The following is a 17,328-nucleotide window of genomic DNA, read 5'->3' on the forward strand; positions in this document are numbered from 1 at the left end:
ACACTATAGCTTCAAGGCACCAGTTCTCCCTGTCATGAGAATTTGACATCACTGAGGGGTGAAAGGCCTTTTATTTGCATAAGATAATAGTTACGTTTCTATGCAACAGCTGTGCTGTCAGTGAAAGATGCGCTCATTGTGCCAAATCCATCTCTGGAGTAACCCCATTGATTTTAAATGAGTTACTTTGGGAATAAATTGGCCCACTAGAAAACCTGCAGGTCTGAGACATCAAAATAATTGAGCAAGATTTCCATGATCATAACATGGTAAAAAATTGCAAAACAATTACATGATGTCGTGCATTTATGTACCCGACAAATCACAATTGATTTGCCAGAAGATTTTTAAACCATATAGCTAGAGCAAACGTTTATGTAGAGTTTACAGACACTTTTTGGGAATATGGGAACATTAAAAGGATACAAGAAACGGGAATATGGCATTATTAGTTACTTAGTGTTGCTGTAAGTGAAACAAATATAAGATGTCTCTCTAAGGTCAGTTTAGTAATAAAGGATTCATATGGCCATTCAATAAAGAATTTTCAAAATGAAAATTCTTTTTCTTTAGGCAGTAACAATCAGGATGTGTTTCTGGTAATGAACTACCTGAAAATTTCATCTCTAGACTATAGACTTGCTGTGTATGTCAGCAGGAATTTAATGCTGTTGGCCTTTCGGTGGCCTGTTTGAGTTTGGTGATCGTAGGTGAAATCTCAGTGGACAGATGTCTGTGGCACAATACCCACCTTATCAGTTAACTGCTGATAGTTATGGCACAAAGTAGTGCTTGGGTTAGGGTGACACAATTGAGTAATATATGCCTATGTGTTAGTTTTTCTTGGTAATGTACAAGGAAGATGAACTGGAAACTGTTTTGAATGCTGAGGAAAGGTTATATACATGCATATGTATGTTATATATATGTGTGTATAAATAGATAAATAGTTCTTTATTGATACATATTTGATAAGTGATCTTATTGGGGGTCAGTAGCCTTCTTTGAAGCCTTTTTGGTTATTGTAATCATTTCCCAGCCACGATTCAAGAGATTTCACAGCACAATTAGCAAAGCCTACCCTCACTTTTGTTTCCATTCAGTTTGCAGAAGTAACATCAACAGGAATCCCGAAGCCTGTTCAGTATGCATTGTGGCTTGCTTGCAAAGGAAATACCTTGTGCTCCTGATGTCATCACTGCAATAATCTCAAATTCAAGTCTTACTGAGCAGGCTCATTATCATTCTCACCATGTCCTCCCTTAGAGCAGCCTTTCCCGCCTCCTCCTGTACGGCACAAAACAAGAGCCACAGGGGTGCTTGGATTAGGGAAAGGAGAGACACCCAGCACCTCCCCCCAAGAAAACTTGCTGCATTACTTCCATCTAGTTTCTTCACACTACATACTGCTTTACAGGACCTTGCACACCCCCACCAAATGAAGGTGTGGATTCACAAATACTGATTTCCCCTTCCTGTTTAGGATTGGACAAAGACTGGAGACAAGCATGGACGTGTGTATTTAGTTTCTGAATGTGGATGTGAAAAGAGTGTGACAACCTCCACAGTAAGAATTTCCTGAGGAGAGCCACACATTTCAGACTGCTTTTTTTTCCCTTTTTTTTCCCACCAGGGCAGATTTCTCCCTTTTGTCTTACAAGGCTAGCTCACATGTGAGCAACAGATAGGAAAGCAAGAAAGAGAGGGCAGTTGAGCAAAAAGAAGTATAGGGCAAAAAACAGGGGACAAATTGTCTCAGGCACCAGGTTTCAATCACAACCACATTTCCTGAAGATTCAGAAGGTCCTGGCGATGGACCTCAGGACTGATTCCGATGTGGGTCTCTGACCCATGACCCATGTGAATTTGTGGATCTCTCCCCTAAACCATCCCCAGTGAATGATCCCCTGCACACAAGGAGTTGATTTCCACTGTGGAAGAGAGGAGGCAGGACAGGGTTAATCTCGCACAGTCTTCCTTCAGGCCCCCAGAGGGGCTGGGGTTTTGTTTTCCTGGCTAAGGGAGGGGAGCTGGGGCACGTCTTGTAACTGGAACTGGAGACCTCTCTGGTGTTACCAGCCTGGTTTGGGTTTGAGGGAAAGCCTGGAGCAGGAGGGGGGAGGAGAGAGAATGCAGACTTGGAAAGCAGCGAGTGTCTGGTAATTGCAGAAGGTAAAGCCAAGTGTCCTCCATTTTCCCGAAGCCCCCTGAGAGCTTAGGGGGGCTCCGAGAGGCCTCCTGCCCCCTCCCTGCAGCCTGGCTACCTCTTTCAGCCCTGCCGTGCCAGCCTTTCCCTTGACACCAGGTGTTTATCCTTGTCCACAGCGCGGGGAGGAGCGGTGCGAGAAAGGGGAGCGGGACTCCCCTGGCTTTCGCGTTGCCCGATCCTGGTCGCCCAGAGCCTGCGGGGGCTCGGACGATCCCCTGCCCTTCCCTTTCCCCGGCGCCGCAGAGGCTCTGGACGCTGCCGTACTCCTGCCATGTGCCGCCGCCGCTGCTGATCGTAGCTTGGTGGAGCGTGTCTCCGGCTGCAAACTCCGCCAAACAAGCCTGCATCCTCCTCCGGGGAAGGATCCCCAGTGAGTACCAGCCGGAGCCTGCCCCCTCCCTAGGGCACCCCACCACCGCCTCTTACAAAGGGACTCGCAGCCTCTTCCCCTCGCCCCCTCTCCCACCCCCTTTTTAAGCCGGTGCAGAGAGGGGCTCCGTGAATTCCCTCCAAAGCTATAGGGTGGCTCCCTCCTCCTCCTCCTCCTCCTCCTCCTCCTCCTCCTCCTCCTCCTTCTTCTTCTTCTTCTTCTCCTCTTCCTGCTCCGGCTCCCCTCGGCGAGCCAGGCTGCCGCTGCGTTCAGCCGGGGTGGTCCCCAGCCTCGCCCCAGCCATGCCGCTGCGGCTCACCTCCCATGCCTGACTTTTGTTACCCTTGTAGTGCCCGGGGCTGAAACTGAGGTGGGCTCATTTTTGGGGGGTGGCTGAGGCTACAGAGCGTGTGCGCGTGTGGGAGGTGTCCCGGGGGCGGGGGGGCGGGGAGGGGGCTGGCTGACGCCGCGATCCTTGCAAGCCTGCGGGCCCGCCAGCCCGGCTGCCCCCTCAGGTGGACGCAGCAGAGGGGCCGGGCTGCGGCGGGGACCCCGCCACCCTGACACCTGCAGGTAGACTGGGCGAGCCAGCCGCAGGAGCCTGCCTAGGAGCCAGCAGCACCCTGGACCCGCCGCCCACCTCATCCTGCTCCGTTCCCGCCCTCCCCAAGACCCTCTCCGGTCCTCCCTCCATCCCTTCTCCCCCCAAGCCTTCCCGCTCTGCCGGGGTGCCTGCACCCCTCCTCACCTCGCCGGTACAAACCCCTCCACTCCCTGCCCCTCCCCACCTTCTTTGATTTATTTGTGTATTTCTTTCCTTGGCAACCACCAGTTCCCCTCAGTCAAACAGCGCAGGCTCCCTATAATTTGAAATTAATTTGTTTGACTGCAGCATTGAGACAGGAAGGTTGGGAATTTATTTAATTCTTTTTCCTCCCTGTGCAAAAAGGAAGCGATGAAATTTCCAATCGAGACTCCAAGAAAACAGGTGAACTGGGATCCTCAAGGTTGGTAATTCTCTATTACTATCATTACTATAATAATAGCAGATATTATTATTCCTTGTGTTTAGTGACTTGTAGGAGACTATTTGACTCCAAATGGGAGGAGACATTGGATGCTTGTCTGCTTCCCATGTGCACTGCTCAGTCTTTCTTGCTCAATCCTAGTAGTGTGTTAGAAAATGCTCCTCAGATGTGGGGTTGGTGGGTGCATGGGTAAAACCTCTTCTAGGTGTAAGTTTTATAGTTCTATATTTGATATCTCTCTTCCCTCCCCTCCCTTTTTCTTGAGTGTTTTCATGTCAAACTTGCCTGGGATGGCAGTGATCTCTGGCTCACAGCATTGTTTGTTTTATCTGTGGCTCCTTTGTTGTTTCTAGTGATCACTGTCTCTCCTAAATGGGTGGTACAGGAGTGGACACAGATGTGACTGCTTGTTCAGGGCTCCTCCATGGCAAATGTTTGTTGGCAAGCAACTGGAGCACAATGCTGCTGCAATATAACCCGTAGTGTGGATGGTGTAAAAAGACACATTAAATAATGGAGCCCAAAGGGACCTTTAGACTCTTTACTCTGTCCTGTTAACAATTGATCAGCCCAAGTGGATAGTTTGATTAACTCTCTAGTTAGCTTTGAGTCTGTCTTGGGGAGTGTGATTGTGTGATGGTGGAAGGAGATTTACGCCAGTGCAGTGGTTTTCAATATAACGATCCAAGTGGTGTTTTAAAATAAACCATAATGAAATGCTCTCCTTTCCTGGCATGGGGAGGAGGTTCATATGCAACCTACAGAAGAAGTGACTGAAAAAACTCCTACTGGTAATTTGTATACTGGTGCATCAGTATTTCTGTGCATCAGTACAGGAGCAGAGCAACTTGAAGCCATATGCTCAGGTTTGCAGCAGAACTGCTGGCAGCCGGTCACTGTACAGCAGTGCTTGCTGGAAGTATGAAGTGGTAGCACGGGCTTGGATTATTCATCTTTATTCCGCAGGTTTGGTTTTAGTGGTCAATTTGTCTGTCATCCTCCATGCCCTCACGTCTACAAAATGAAACGTTAGAAACAGTTTCTCCTGGTGTAGAAGGAATACAGCAGAACAGACATCTTTCTGCTGAGCAGATCTCACGTGCTGTTTGAATTGTATATGCAATTAAGCTTTAGTTTAAGCCTTACTACATCTTTAATTAGGTGAAGGCTGAAGTTGACACATCAGCCTCCTCCGCCCTCAGCTTCACAATGAACACATGGGTAGTAGCACTAACAGAGACTTGCTTATTTTAATAACAGTATATTCCTTATCCTAGGGTCAAAATTCTGTGTGGCAAAAACTTGCTCTTCACAGGTGCTTTTCTGAATGTGTGTTTGCTGTTGCTTCATTTTTATTTGTTTTAGGTATTGCAGGATACCTTTTAATACAAAAAGCCCTTTCCTCCCTTCCCCTGAGAAGGCACGCAGGAGGCTGTACTGATGGTGTTCTATATGCAACTCCTTTGCTTGGCAATCAGCTTTAAAGCATATGGATCCAACAGGTGGTTGGTCACAATTTACTAATGCGTCCAAAACCATAGAGTACTGCTACAGGCAAAAGACCTCAAATCCAGCAGGTTTCCTCTCTGCCAAGATGAATCCCTGCTAAGGACTGCAGAATCCTAGCAGTTATTTCCCCTCCGTGTATTGACTTCATTAACCAGTCAGCAAGGATGCTAATGTATAGCCAGGAAGGAAGCAAAAAATGTTAATTTCTAATTCCTCAAGGGACACAGGAAATAGATGAAATTTGGTGGAACGGAAAAAGGCAAATTGGTAAGGAAAAGTTGTCTAAGGCCCAATCCTTTAACCAATAGAGGAAGAGAGCAATGACATTGTACTCACATAATCCTGCTGAATAATTAGTGATGTGGGTAGAAGACAAGGTAGATCAGAGTTCTGTTCTTTTTGAAACAAAAATATATTGGTGTAGATATAAATGTTAGCAAAGATCTACACAAAATCACTTAAAGCCCTAAAATGAATTTGATTTACAGTCACATATGTTGTCTGTTCTCTGCATGTACAAGTGAAGAATGTTGTTATATTTTGCATCTTATGTGATATCCTTGGAGTTAAGAACTGAAGTAGAGAAACAGAGATCAACATGTAGAAAGCTGGTGGTGCATGGATACAGAGAGTCTTAAATATTAAAAGCAGAGCTCATGTCCAGTTAATGTTCACACTTAAATACCAGGCTCATTTCAGTGCGTATTTTATGATTGTGCCCTATTCTGGTTGTCAGACAGAGAACGTGCAGTTTCCACAGTTTTGTCTAGTCAGAATTGTGCTAACTTGTGTTAACAGTACTTGAAATATATCAACTGATGTTCCTGGCAAGCAAGCTAGCAGTCCAATGATGTAAGTGAGAGCTATGATATCTCAAAGATTGTTTAGATCTGATTATTCCAGGCAATATTTTCCAGAAACTATACACATTTCTAAAGGCCAGGGCCTTGTTGTGGAGATATGGCTGGCTTGGGACTGATGATGTTGCTGGTTTGAACCTAGGTCAGAATGATAGTCATTGAAATGAATTAATGCTCAAACTCCATGCTGACTGAACTATAAATACTTACATAGATAAATAGATTAGAGTCTGCTGGTAGCTTTCATCTGGCATAAAACTGGTATTCTCAGTTCACATCAGTAAAGATCAATATACCATAGAAAGACTTTGTGGAGAGAACAGATTTAAAAGAATAGAATTGACATGAGAGATGGTGTCTGACAGACAGCTAATGGGAGACTGATTTCTCAGCCATTAAACTGGAACGAACAGGGCATGGAGACCGAACTGTGCTTTTATCCTGTAGTGTAGAATCTTCACTTGTCTTGGGTATAGAGTATATTTGTGTGTTCCCTGTAAATGCTGTGTGTGTTTTCTAGATAGACCAAATATTTCATAAACCTGGAAATATATAGGATCCAGATTCATCCAGTGAAGTCGTCTACTATCCCAGGCAATCAAAATATATAATCCCATTAACAAACAGATCAAACTCAATCCCAAAAAGTCATTAGGATGTGTCCCTTACAGTCATATATATTGATTAAAAAACCATTCATATACAGTGAGTGAATGGGGTAAGAAATGGGTGAAAAACCCAAGCAGGCACCTCAAGAATGTTTTAGGGAGAGTTGGACACATTGCGTAGGGGTACAGGATCTCGCACTACCTGGCCTTACATTTTAAGAAACAAGCCTGCCATTTGTGCTACTGGTGGAAGCAGCCTGGATATATACAATGATAAAAGATTTGATCACCCTATCACTGATTTTTGTTTCTCCCATTTGGTGCATTCAGGTAAAGCAATAATAACTGAAACTAGTGAAAGACCAGATTTTTAGTTTCATACCTCATACAACTTCCTGTCTGTACTTTTCAGAATATACGATTGGGTTTATAGCAGCATATGAAGACATTCATTCTTGTAATTGTTGTTATTATCTCTCCTTTTTTCTGCATTCCTCCTGCTGTTTTTTTACACCCACCTGTTGTCCGTGCTTAAATTGGTTTATAATCTCTTTGCACATATATTTTTATATAGTACCTAAAACACAGTGATTCCCTCATTCACTGAGGCATCTGGATGTTACAGCAATATCAATTCTTTTTTCCTACAAATTATCTGCTTAAAATCGCTGTTTTTTTTCAGAAAAGTAGGGTAGATGAGACTTTTTCCAGTAGGCTCAGAACTTATCCCCAAGCACGACTGTCTTGCAGAGTGATGGTGAGATGTCTTTTCCAAGGGAAGGATGCCTATCTTGGTGATGCTCTTAGTAGGCAGAAAATGGAGTTCAGCCTTGTTCCATCCTTTGTGCCTGCAGTTTTTTGCTGTCATTGCAGTGATATGGATTGTCAAAGCCTTTTGAATTTCCAGGTGGATGTTTATCTCTACACCGACCTTTTAGAACTCTGAAGTTTTGATACAAGTTCCCGTGTCCTTTCACAAAGACATCATTTGTCTAGGATGGCTTTCTGCAGTTTGGAACCCTAAAATCATGCATTTATTATCATCCTTACATTTAGCGAGGGAGTTAGTGGTCTGTGGGGAATTTAAGCTGTAGTTGAGAGTCTGGAGTTCCTTTTCAGATTTTGCCACCGACTTACTGTTTAGCCTTCAGTAAGTCACTTACCCTTTCTTTTCCTCCTTTTTTCCTTGATGGCAAAACGGGAATATTAATACTTCTCTACTGCGCAAGGGTGTTGTGAAATATAATTAACTTATTTAGAGCAATCTAAGATCTGCTATTGAAAGAAGAGCATATGTATTGTAATCAAATGCTAAAACAATTAGGAGGGAACAAAACAGCCTGTCATCATACACAGATCACATCAATTAAGAAATAAGGTTATCTCTACACTTTACAACTAGAGGAAACTAGTATTACTTGCGCTTCTTTACAGACAGTGAAGACTCAATTGAGTTTCCCATTAGAGGTACCTAGAGACCTTTGATATTCCCCAACTGCTGCTCCAGAGGGACTCAAGTCTTCCATAGGTCCTGTGTCACCTGCCATGGGATTTCACACTTCACCTGAGACACCTCAAGCAGCACTGGACACTTATATGTGGGACAACTGAGCCGAGTCTCAAATGCCTTCTTGCAGGTATTGGGATTGGATCATCCCTTGATGACTGTTTGTTGGAAAAATCTTCAGCATCAGCCACTCAGTGTAAATTAAACTGACACTGCCTGCAGAGTGTTACAAACTGCTGCAATTCCTGCTTTTTCTGTCCTTTCATTCAAAGAGACCAATGCAGAAGGCAAACTTGATTATAAAGGCATATATAAGTAGAATGAGGGTCTTCATTCTGTCCTCTGTTTTCAAGAAGATATATGAAAAGAAGTGGAGTGTAACTGTGAGTTAGACTATATCCTTCTGCAATAGTAAGTCAGTTCTTAGTTAGCTGAGTGTAAGAAGACTGCTGTGGAAAGCTATAATGTGTAAAAAAGTAGCTCTGATACCAGTAAATGACCCATGGTCAGCAGGGTCAGTACCCCTGTATCACGAAATTGTATTAGCTACTGACCCGTCTGATAGACCAGGACTCTGCTGTGCCTAATAAGTATAGGTTGCATAAAAACTGTAAGGAGTTTATTTTAAAGAGAAATTTGAAGGAGAATAGAAATTGGATAAACAGGAGGACACTCCTGGCAGTGCATGGTGTAGGCCCAATAGTGCCAAATGCAGTAAGGTGGAAATTTTGAAGAGTTTGGAAAACAAATAAAAGAGTATGAAGAAATCAGAACTTTACTAAAGGCTATGTGGGGCCTGCAGGAGAGGCAGATGAATACTGCGGATCCTAGTGTGGTAAGAGATAGGAAGTTATGACTGAATTAGCAGGAGACTAATTAGAAGAAAGACAGCAGAGAGCTATTAGTTTCATCATTTTCCTCTTTAGGATGCCCTGGAAATGGAAAAACTAAGAATTCATAAAAGTAAAATTAGTAATAAGAAAGTGGCAGAGTGAAGGACTGGACAACAGCCGCCTTAGTAATAGTGAGGAAAGACTGAACTCTAGTCAAGGTAAGAAAGATGAAGGGTAGGGTATCATTAAGATGTCATCTGTACTGTGAGAAAAAGGGAATGAAAAGAATCAAAGGCAATCTGAAGCTGTAAGTCAAAGACAGGGAGAGCAGTAGAATTGTCAGCAGTGGGAGAGCTTAAGACAGAATTATTATTTCAGTGAAGAATATCAGTGCTATTTTTGCCACATAGGTACAAGAGTAATCCATTAATAGGCTTTTGGACTGAAATGTCCCTTGGGCAACTCTTGAAAACTGATGCTAACTGAAGTGATGGAGTTTTCTTCTGGGAGAAAGATATATGATATCTGTTGTAATTAGGTAGGTTTTGGTTCAGCTTTTGGCATTCATTTGGATTTATGTAGCTAGCATGTGGACTATATCAGCTTCAGACACAAGAGTGCATATATATGGTGATACAGTTTAATTCTTATGCTCTTGATTTAATCCAGAGTTAGGAATTCTACCACTCACTTCAAGAGTGAAAGAAGCAAGAAACATGAGATTCTTCATTTTAAAAGTATCAGAACTGTGTTGTCCCTGCAGGCTTTACTGAGTTAAAAGTAAAGGAGAGACTGGAATCACTGGGAGAACAGGGGCCCTAGATGTTGTGTTGTAAATAGGGTAAGTACCTGGAGTGAAATGGGGAGGGAACAATGAGGAGGCCAAGAGAAGAAAGGGGTAACAAACACACTAGTGTTCAACCAGTAGAGTATTACAGAATTCAGTGAGTTTGGGAATGCCTAACCTTTATTTTGTTATAATCTCAGTGTAATAGCAAAAGCCAAAAGCAGAGAATATAAATGCTGAACAGTTGTCTGTTTTCTATATAATTTTTATGTAAAAGAAGTGACATGCAGCAAAAGGCTAAATACTACCTTTTTTAATACATTTTTTATAGGAATACTTCTGGTTTTTGTTTTCTGTAAAAAACTGAAAACATCCTGGGACCTTTGTCAGCCAGAGGCTGCTCATATTCTAGTTTCTGCTGTTGTTTGTCTATAGAGCATGTATGTAAAAAACAGTTTAACTATAATGGAAAATGTGCTCTAAGATGAACCTGCTGACTTTCAAAAATAACGTGCTATGCAGTTTTCAGTGGTCACTCCAATGAGAGAAAACAACAAGTGAGAATGGCACATACCATATACCCTTGTACTTCAGAGTGGTAGCACCAATCCTTTTTAGTCCGTGGACCATTATTATTCTCCCAACGTACTTCTGCTCTTTTCACAGTTCAAATCAAACATTAACTCCAATTATTTAAACAAAATGGTATTTCAAAAGTGAACTATGAATCTCTAGCCATGTTAATAAACCACAGAATTTAGGGGATATTTTCTTGGTCTGGGAATGCTGAGACCAAGAATTCGTATTTAACCTTTTTCTTTAACTGCTAATACAATTCTTATGCTATTACAATTCTTATTATTGGCAAAATGTCCCAAATGCATGTATTATTATCTGTTATTCAGATGTCCCAAAATACAAGCACAGGGGATCACTGGTAAGATTTTGGGGTTAGAGTGGAAATTTCAGTGTGTTGGAAGTAGAAATGAAAGACAGTAAGCTCATAGAATCTGTTATGAAAACCCGTATAGAGGGGAAAAAGGGTGCAAGAGAATACACAAGCCTGGTTTAATTTAATTTTTCCATTTTTAAAATGGAAGAGGAACATCCTGCTGAAAGCTGGAGTTGTGAGAAGGGGCATGACATATAAAATATATGAAAGGGATTGAAACTTGTTGCACTTAGGATCTGGAGTCCTGAATAGAGGTGGTGATCAGCTGCAAAATCTGGATGTGGGTTCAGATTTTTTTAAAAGTCCAGCCATAGTTAGGTCTAGCATTTTGTTTGAGTTTGCTATTTGAAATTTTAGAGGGCATTTGAAAAGAAATAAAGACCTAACAAGGAGAGACAAAGTAAAGCTGCTTCAGGTAATGTAGATTATGAAAGAATGGACCCAAAGTGTAACAGGGTCAGATCTGCTGCCAGAGGTGCAGAAAATGCAGAATGAAAAGAGTGTACCTGTGGTAAGGCTGTAAATGCTCTGAGAAAAAAAAAAAGGTGGACATGAAGACAAGTTTGGCTGCCTCCAACTAGAATTCACTGTTTTCAAGCATGTGATGTTCTTTCTACCTTTTAGAAGTAAGCATGAAACCTAGGGCATATTTGAAAAAAGAAGTGTCTTTATGTTCTCTATTGGTTCCTTGGGCATGTATCAGGATCCTCCTCTGTGAGCAAAACTAAAGCACAGTATAAATAATCTTACAAATGTATTACAAAATATCTTCATCTCACAAAGTAAGTATCTTTAGCAGATGATGATCTGTTTATTTGGCTAGTCCTTCACTGGAGAAACATGCTTATGTTTCTTCTGTTTGTTCCTCAATTCTGCCCCTAAAGAGAAGCATTCAGTAGATCTTTAAATTGCTTCAGTTCTCTGTCTTTCTGATAATCCATAGATTATGCATGACTGTGTGACTGTTGTTTGCTGAAGACAATAGACTATTTTACTAGTAGGGGATTACAAAAGTTAACACCCTAAAAAAAATCTTCTTACAAAGCAATAGAAGTTATTTTGGTATCACTATCCTACAGGATCATCACAGTGCTTTAAGCATCAGGCTTTGAGTACCTAGATTTGTTAGAGCCATATGTTCATGTCTCAGCAGAAGTGACTCATCTTTTCTTCCCTAGAAAGAAAAAACAACATATTGCTGACTTTACTGGGTGAGGATTTTGGATTTTGGCACCTTAAACTTGTGCCACTGAGATTCTTAAGATTCAGTGATACGCTGTTAAAGGGTGCTTGGATTATTTCTCTCTTACTTGATACTGTAATGTAATAGTACTGGCATGATTTGAAAACAGCAAATACATACTGACAGCTTGTCCAGGACTTTTATCGTCTCAAATTTCAGCTTCTCATTTTAAAGAAACAAAAGGCAGTTACTAGCTACTATGTGTGAAAAACCTCAATTATGAAAGAATTATAAAAGAAATGGTACTGCAGAAACTCCCAGCTGTAATGAAGCAAGCAGCTCACACGTCTCAAAGACATTCCTCTAGGTTAACTCAGATCTATCACTGATTACTTAAATTACTGCTAAGTTTGAATTGCACAAGAAAGGGTGGTGCAGAGAGGTCTTGGGTAGCAGCAATCATGACAGCTACAGAAACAGCACCAGAGACACCTCTTCATGATGCTACAGCCACCACACTAATTTGCCTTCATGAGAAGCAGAGTTCATTACTGGCTTACAGTGTTATACTGACATGTAACCTTGTGACCTGAATTTCTCATTGCTACCAGACATTATTTGTTGATTCAGTTTTCTAAAAAGAGCCATCTGCTGTCATTGACTGTAAGGCAGCTGAGACACTTGCATAGGCCTGGTATATATGATAATGGACTTAAGGGACCTCTGCCCTCCTGGAGCAAGAGCTTAAGGCCAATTAGGATATCCTAGGACCTCTCACTTGGTACTGTATAATATGGATGGGCAACTGAATTACGCTATTTGAGTGTGACTTAGTTGGAGAATAAAACAGCTAAATACAGGTAGGTCTTAGAAATGCAGAGGCATTCTAAGTTTCTACGGACCTGCTATGATTCGGGGAGATATAGTCAAATACGGTTTGTGGAGCCTGGAGAACTTTCAGTAGATGTCTGTTTTAGGGTCAACAGAATCACTCTCCAGGGTGCACTGACCAATTTTATTGACGCTAATGGGATGTATTCCAAGTTATAGCAAAGGAAAGAGATGAGACAAGGGTTGTTCTTGCTCATATTTTGAACTTCAGCTCAAATGGCTTTGGGTAACTTCTCACTAGGAGGATTTAGGGCAGGTATATGCCACTTTTTCATGGTGGATTCATTCTTGTTTTGCTTATGCTTTGGGGTTACAAGAATTTACACCATCACGGTTAGTACAGCTCTGCTGAAAGTTATAAAATACTACTTTGAGCATGGCATTATTAGCAATGATTTCATTTGTTTTCACCAGCTCTGAGTGCAGGAGGATGAGTTCATGTCCACCTGCTATACACTTTGCAGTCATACTTTTGCTTAGGTGAAACTTAATTGTGAGCAAAACTGATTAGAGGGCCACAGCTGTCTCTTTCTTAAGTCTGATCTGTAAACGCATTTAGCTATATGTCAGTGATGCAGTATGGCAACACTGTGAAGTACTGCGAGATGTTAGAAGCCATACCATATCAGCAGATGCCATCCTTGTGTAGCTATAAAGTTTTATCATAGTTCAAATTACAACTATATTTCTACAGTATCATCTGAACAGAAGCTGAGCATGAGATAAGAAAAGTCTTGTGTATTGTAAAATTGTGGAATTTTAAAACAACAATTCACCAGACTATCATCTAATATACCCTAAATTATATACTATATAACAAGCTTAGTGCAGCCAGAATCAGCCTGGCATTGACCTGGAGCCCTGTGTGCCTAAACAGCCTCCCAGTGACACTGTTCATCTGTTCTGTTTATTATATACTGCCGTGAGCAGCATAATGGGTCTGAAGTCTCCTTAACCTACTTCCTTTTGCTTACTCGCAGTCACATTCTAATAGTTGTTTTACATGCAGACTGGACAGGTAAGTCATTCCGACTGTGGCAGCTTTACTGGCGAAACTTACACACCGAAAGCGTAAAAGAAAAATGTGTATGTTAAAAAAATTTAGAATAGGAGAAAATAAAAATGGCTATGCTGAACAAGTGCATTTCAAACAGCAACTTTCTCTTCCTTGTGAAAGATCTTTTCTGCACAGAGAAATTTTGTAATAGCTATCTTGTATGTATTCCTCATCCTGTTCCAGAATAGGTTTTCAAAGTATTGAAAAACCTTCGTTCACTTTAACTAAGACTGTTACTGTGTATAGGAACTTAAGACTACTAAATAGACTGGGTCTTCAGAATATGCAAATAGTATATCTCCAGTGAACTAAAAAATAGTCCAACTGATATGCTTCTTACAAAATTTCTGATTTTGTAAGAAGCATACAAAATTCTGATATTACCACAAGATGAAAGGTCCACTTTTACTGCTGGTGCCCAGAAAAATTAAGAAATTATCACTTAATTGAAGTGGTGGATCATTAATGAGTTTTGCTTGAATTCAAAGTATTTTTCTGTAGATTCCAATCATTAGCCAGACTGGGGAAGACACCACTAGACTGATGCAGAAATTCCTACTTCTTGTTTTTACAGAGGAGCATCAGCTCTTTAGGTATAGTCAGTAATATGCAGATACGTCCATAAGGATGCCCCAAGAAATCTTTGAAGGGGAACAATTAGTGCTGACACTATTCTTATTCTGTGGTTAGAGGTTATATTGCTTGTGTTTTTCTGGCCTTACTCATGTGTGAAAGATCTGTTCCTTAGCTATTAACCTAAGAGAGTCCCGCAGGAGATACTGTACTGCCCTAGCTGAGCAAGGTATTGGCATGTCACAGTTCCAGTCTATACTATAGTCAGTGGTGCTGCTAATGTCCCCTTCGCATGGCTGAGGTGATCAAGAGATTCCCTCACTCCACTGTTAGGCTGTACCCCTGGCAGACAGCCAGCATCAATCACGTTTCAAATGTAGATTAGATAGATTCCTGCTAGGAAGGCCAGCATGAATCTTTGCTTTGTTGTTTGTCTCCTCCACTTGCTTGTCTTACCACTAGGTTTCTGTCAACAAGAATGTTCTTTTATATGTACGCAGGCCTTCTTATGTGAAGTTGCAAGACTTCGGTTTCCTTTCTGGTTGGTCTGGCCATGAGACCATTGGCTGAATTTCTTTTATGAATGCTTGAGATAGGGTATTTGGAAGATCCCAGTCCAGCTGCTCTAGCAGAAGGACACCAGCTAAATCCCTGACCCTACATCATCCTATGAGCATTTTGAAGCCAAAGATCTTGAACTCCTGTGGTAGGAGACTCATACTTTTCCTAAATATTACTGGAACCCTGGGACACTTCCTGGTGAGGAAAAGTAATAAACTCATTTCAACCAAGGTCATGTCATGCGCAATGAAATTTTTGTTATTAGTCTTAAAAAAGTAGATTATGGATAAGCAGCAGCATCACTGCTTCAACCTGTCTGTTGTTCATTGAAGGGTGAAGTCTGCAGACAACCAGAGAACAGCTATTTATTCCTTGGTGCTTGTACTCAAGGCTTGTGACATACTGACAAGAAAGCAGTTTTTCTATATATTATCTAATGAGGAAAAAAATGGTATGCTCATCTCTTCTGACAGGAACTCTTTTTCACAAAGTCATCTCTGTTCCCTAAGAACTTGAGCCAAAAACACTTGCTTCCTATTTGGCTCTTGACAGGGCAGAGACCTGCATGAACTAGAACTCCCAATTTTAGCAAGAGCAAGAAATACTGATGTAATGCTAGGGAAACAGGTTTTAGCAGTGATCTATTGGTTTTAGTCCTATTTCAGAAAGGGAAAGGTGAGAATTTTTCTTGGGTTTCTCTGTACTCAGTTTCTCTATAAATAGCTTCATAAACCTGATGATAGCACTGCTGCCAATGAGTGTGTTGGAACAAACACAGTCACCAATCTTGAATCAGGAGGGCTCCTTATTTGGGACTTGTCAGTCACTTCTAATCTCCCCTCAACTCTTCCTGCTCCTCACTGTAATGTTCTTCTACTCTATTTTCTGTTTTCCATTACCTGAAGTTCATTGATGAGTCCTGTCACATGTGAGCATGGGCTTGGCTGCTTGCTCTGGGCTCAAGTGTCAGAGGCAACGGGGAGGGTAGCTGAGTGCCGAGAAGAGAAACTGAGCAGGGAGTTACGGGTATGCTGCCTCCCACGCTGCCAGCATGGTTGGAGAGAAGTGAGGGACAAGAGCAGATGGATGGTTTTGGAGGAGGGCAGGGTGGAAGGGAGGTCAGGAGAGAGAGAAAGCAAAGCAAGGCAAACAAAATTCGAACTGCCCTCCAGCAGTGTACAATCTCACTCCAGCAGAAGACAAATCTCCCTCAAGTATTCGTCTGGACTTGGCAGCTCTGTAAGTAGTGCTACAAATGGTGTCAGTAACAGTGCATCTTCATGTTAATGCCAATAAGCGTTAGCTAGGAACCCCCTGAGACTGCTGTCCTGAAGCCAAACCAGAAAGAAAAAAATGAAGATGCTTTCAGCTATTCCTGGAGTTCATGTCCTGCTGTAGCACATTCATTCTTTTGACCACTGAGCTGTCACGTATGCCTTAGAAAAGCGCAGTGCCTGGGAGAGGGAGGAGGGAGGGGAAAGTATCCCAGCATCCCATGACCGTGACTTTTGCAGAGACGTTTTTAATATCAGTAGATAAGTTCTGGCTGATACCTGTGCAAGCCAGCCTTGGGCTTCCTGTTGTTTCCCTGCCATTTGCATAGTCTCAGTAGGCAGGAGCTCTAAGGCTGTGTTTGCAAGAGAGTAACTCTTGGCCAGTCCATTTTAGGTTCGTGGCCGGGCTCTGACTGCGGCTCTGACGGCAGAGAGGTTGTGTCAGAATCTGGAAGTTCTTGTAAATAATCAGCAAGAACAGCTTACACATGGGTATCTTTTTTTTTGTTTGTTTCCTTTATAACCAACAAAAGAAAGGAATCTGATTTATGGCAATCTATTAATCTTGTAACAGACAGACCAGCATTTTGTCAGGTATAGTGGAAAAGGGCATGTCCCCTAAAGGAACTTGAAGATTCGCTAATACCTTGGCAAATCATTGTACCTGCTTGATGCACAATTGACAAAGACCTTGTTTTAATCAACTTTCAAAATTACTCTTGAATTTAAATAATTTGCTAGCATCTCTGTGGCAGTGTTTACATGAGACAAACTGTGAACACATACAGTATTGTTTTTCCTCAGTGTCACAGGGGTTTATCTATTATTTGTGAAACGCTTTGAATTATTTGGATAATCATGAAAGATTATTACAGACTTGGCACAACTGATGCAAAGAGGAATGTTGAGATGTGTTTGACTATCTTACACAGAATGGGAGGGAAAGGATTTCAAGAGCATTTTCCTGCTGTGAGTCTAGAATATCAAGATGAATTATTTTTAATTTTTTTTTTAATACTGTTAACATTTCACCAGTTTGTTTACAGACCCTGGATGATGAATACGAGCGTACAACACTAGGCTGTTTTTCTTTGTTACCCTTCACTGATAGCTTTTCTTCCTGGGT

At 41.7% G+C, this 17,328-nt stretch overlaps 1 protein-coding gene across 1 annotated transcript in view; it reads left to right on the forward strand.

Annotated features, from left to right (window-relative positions):
* Nucleotides 1–3,534: 3,534 nt before the first annotated feature.
* KCNK10 (potassium two pore domain channel subfamily K member 10) overlaps nucleotides 3,535–17,328 on the forward strand; it is a gene marked incomplete at both ends in the record, with an annotated part of 65,084 nt that continues 51,290 nt past the window's right edge. The window contains one exon of the mRNA XM_081999945.1: nucleotides 3,535–3,586. Coding sequence (XP_081856071.1) covers nucleotides 3,535–3,586 — 52 coding nt within the window. The remainder of the gene's footprint in view (nucleotides 3,587–17,328) is intronic.

The sequence above is a fragment of the Phaethon aethereus genome (assembly GCF_964289735.1).
Source record: "Phaethon aethereus genome assembly, chromosome: 5".
Classification (NCBI taxonomy): Eukaryota; Metazoa; Chordata; class Aves; order Phaethontiformes; family Phaethontidae; genus Phaethon; species Phaethon aethereus.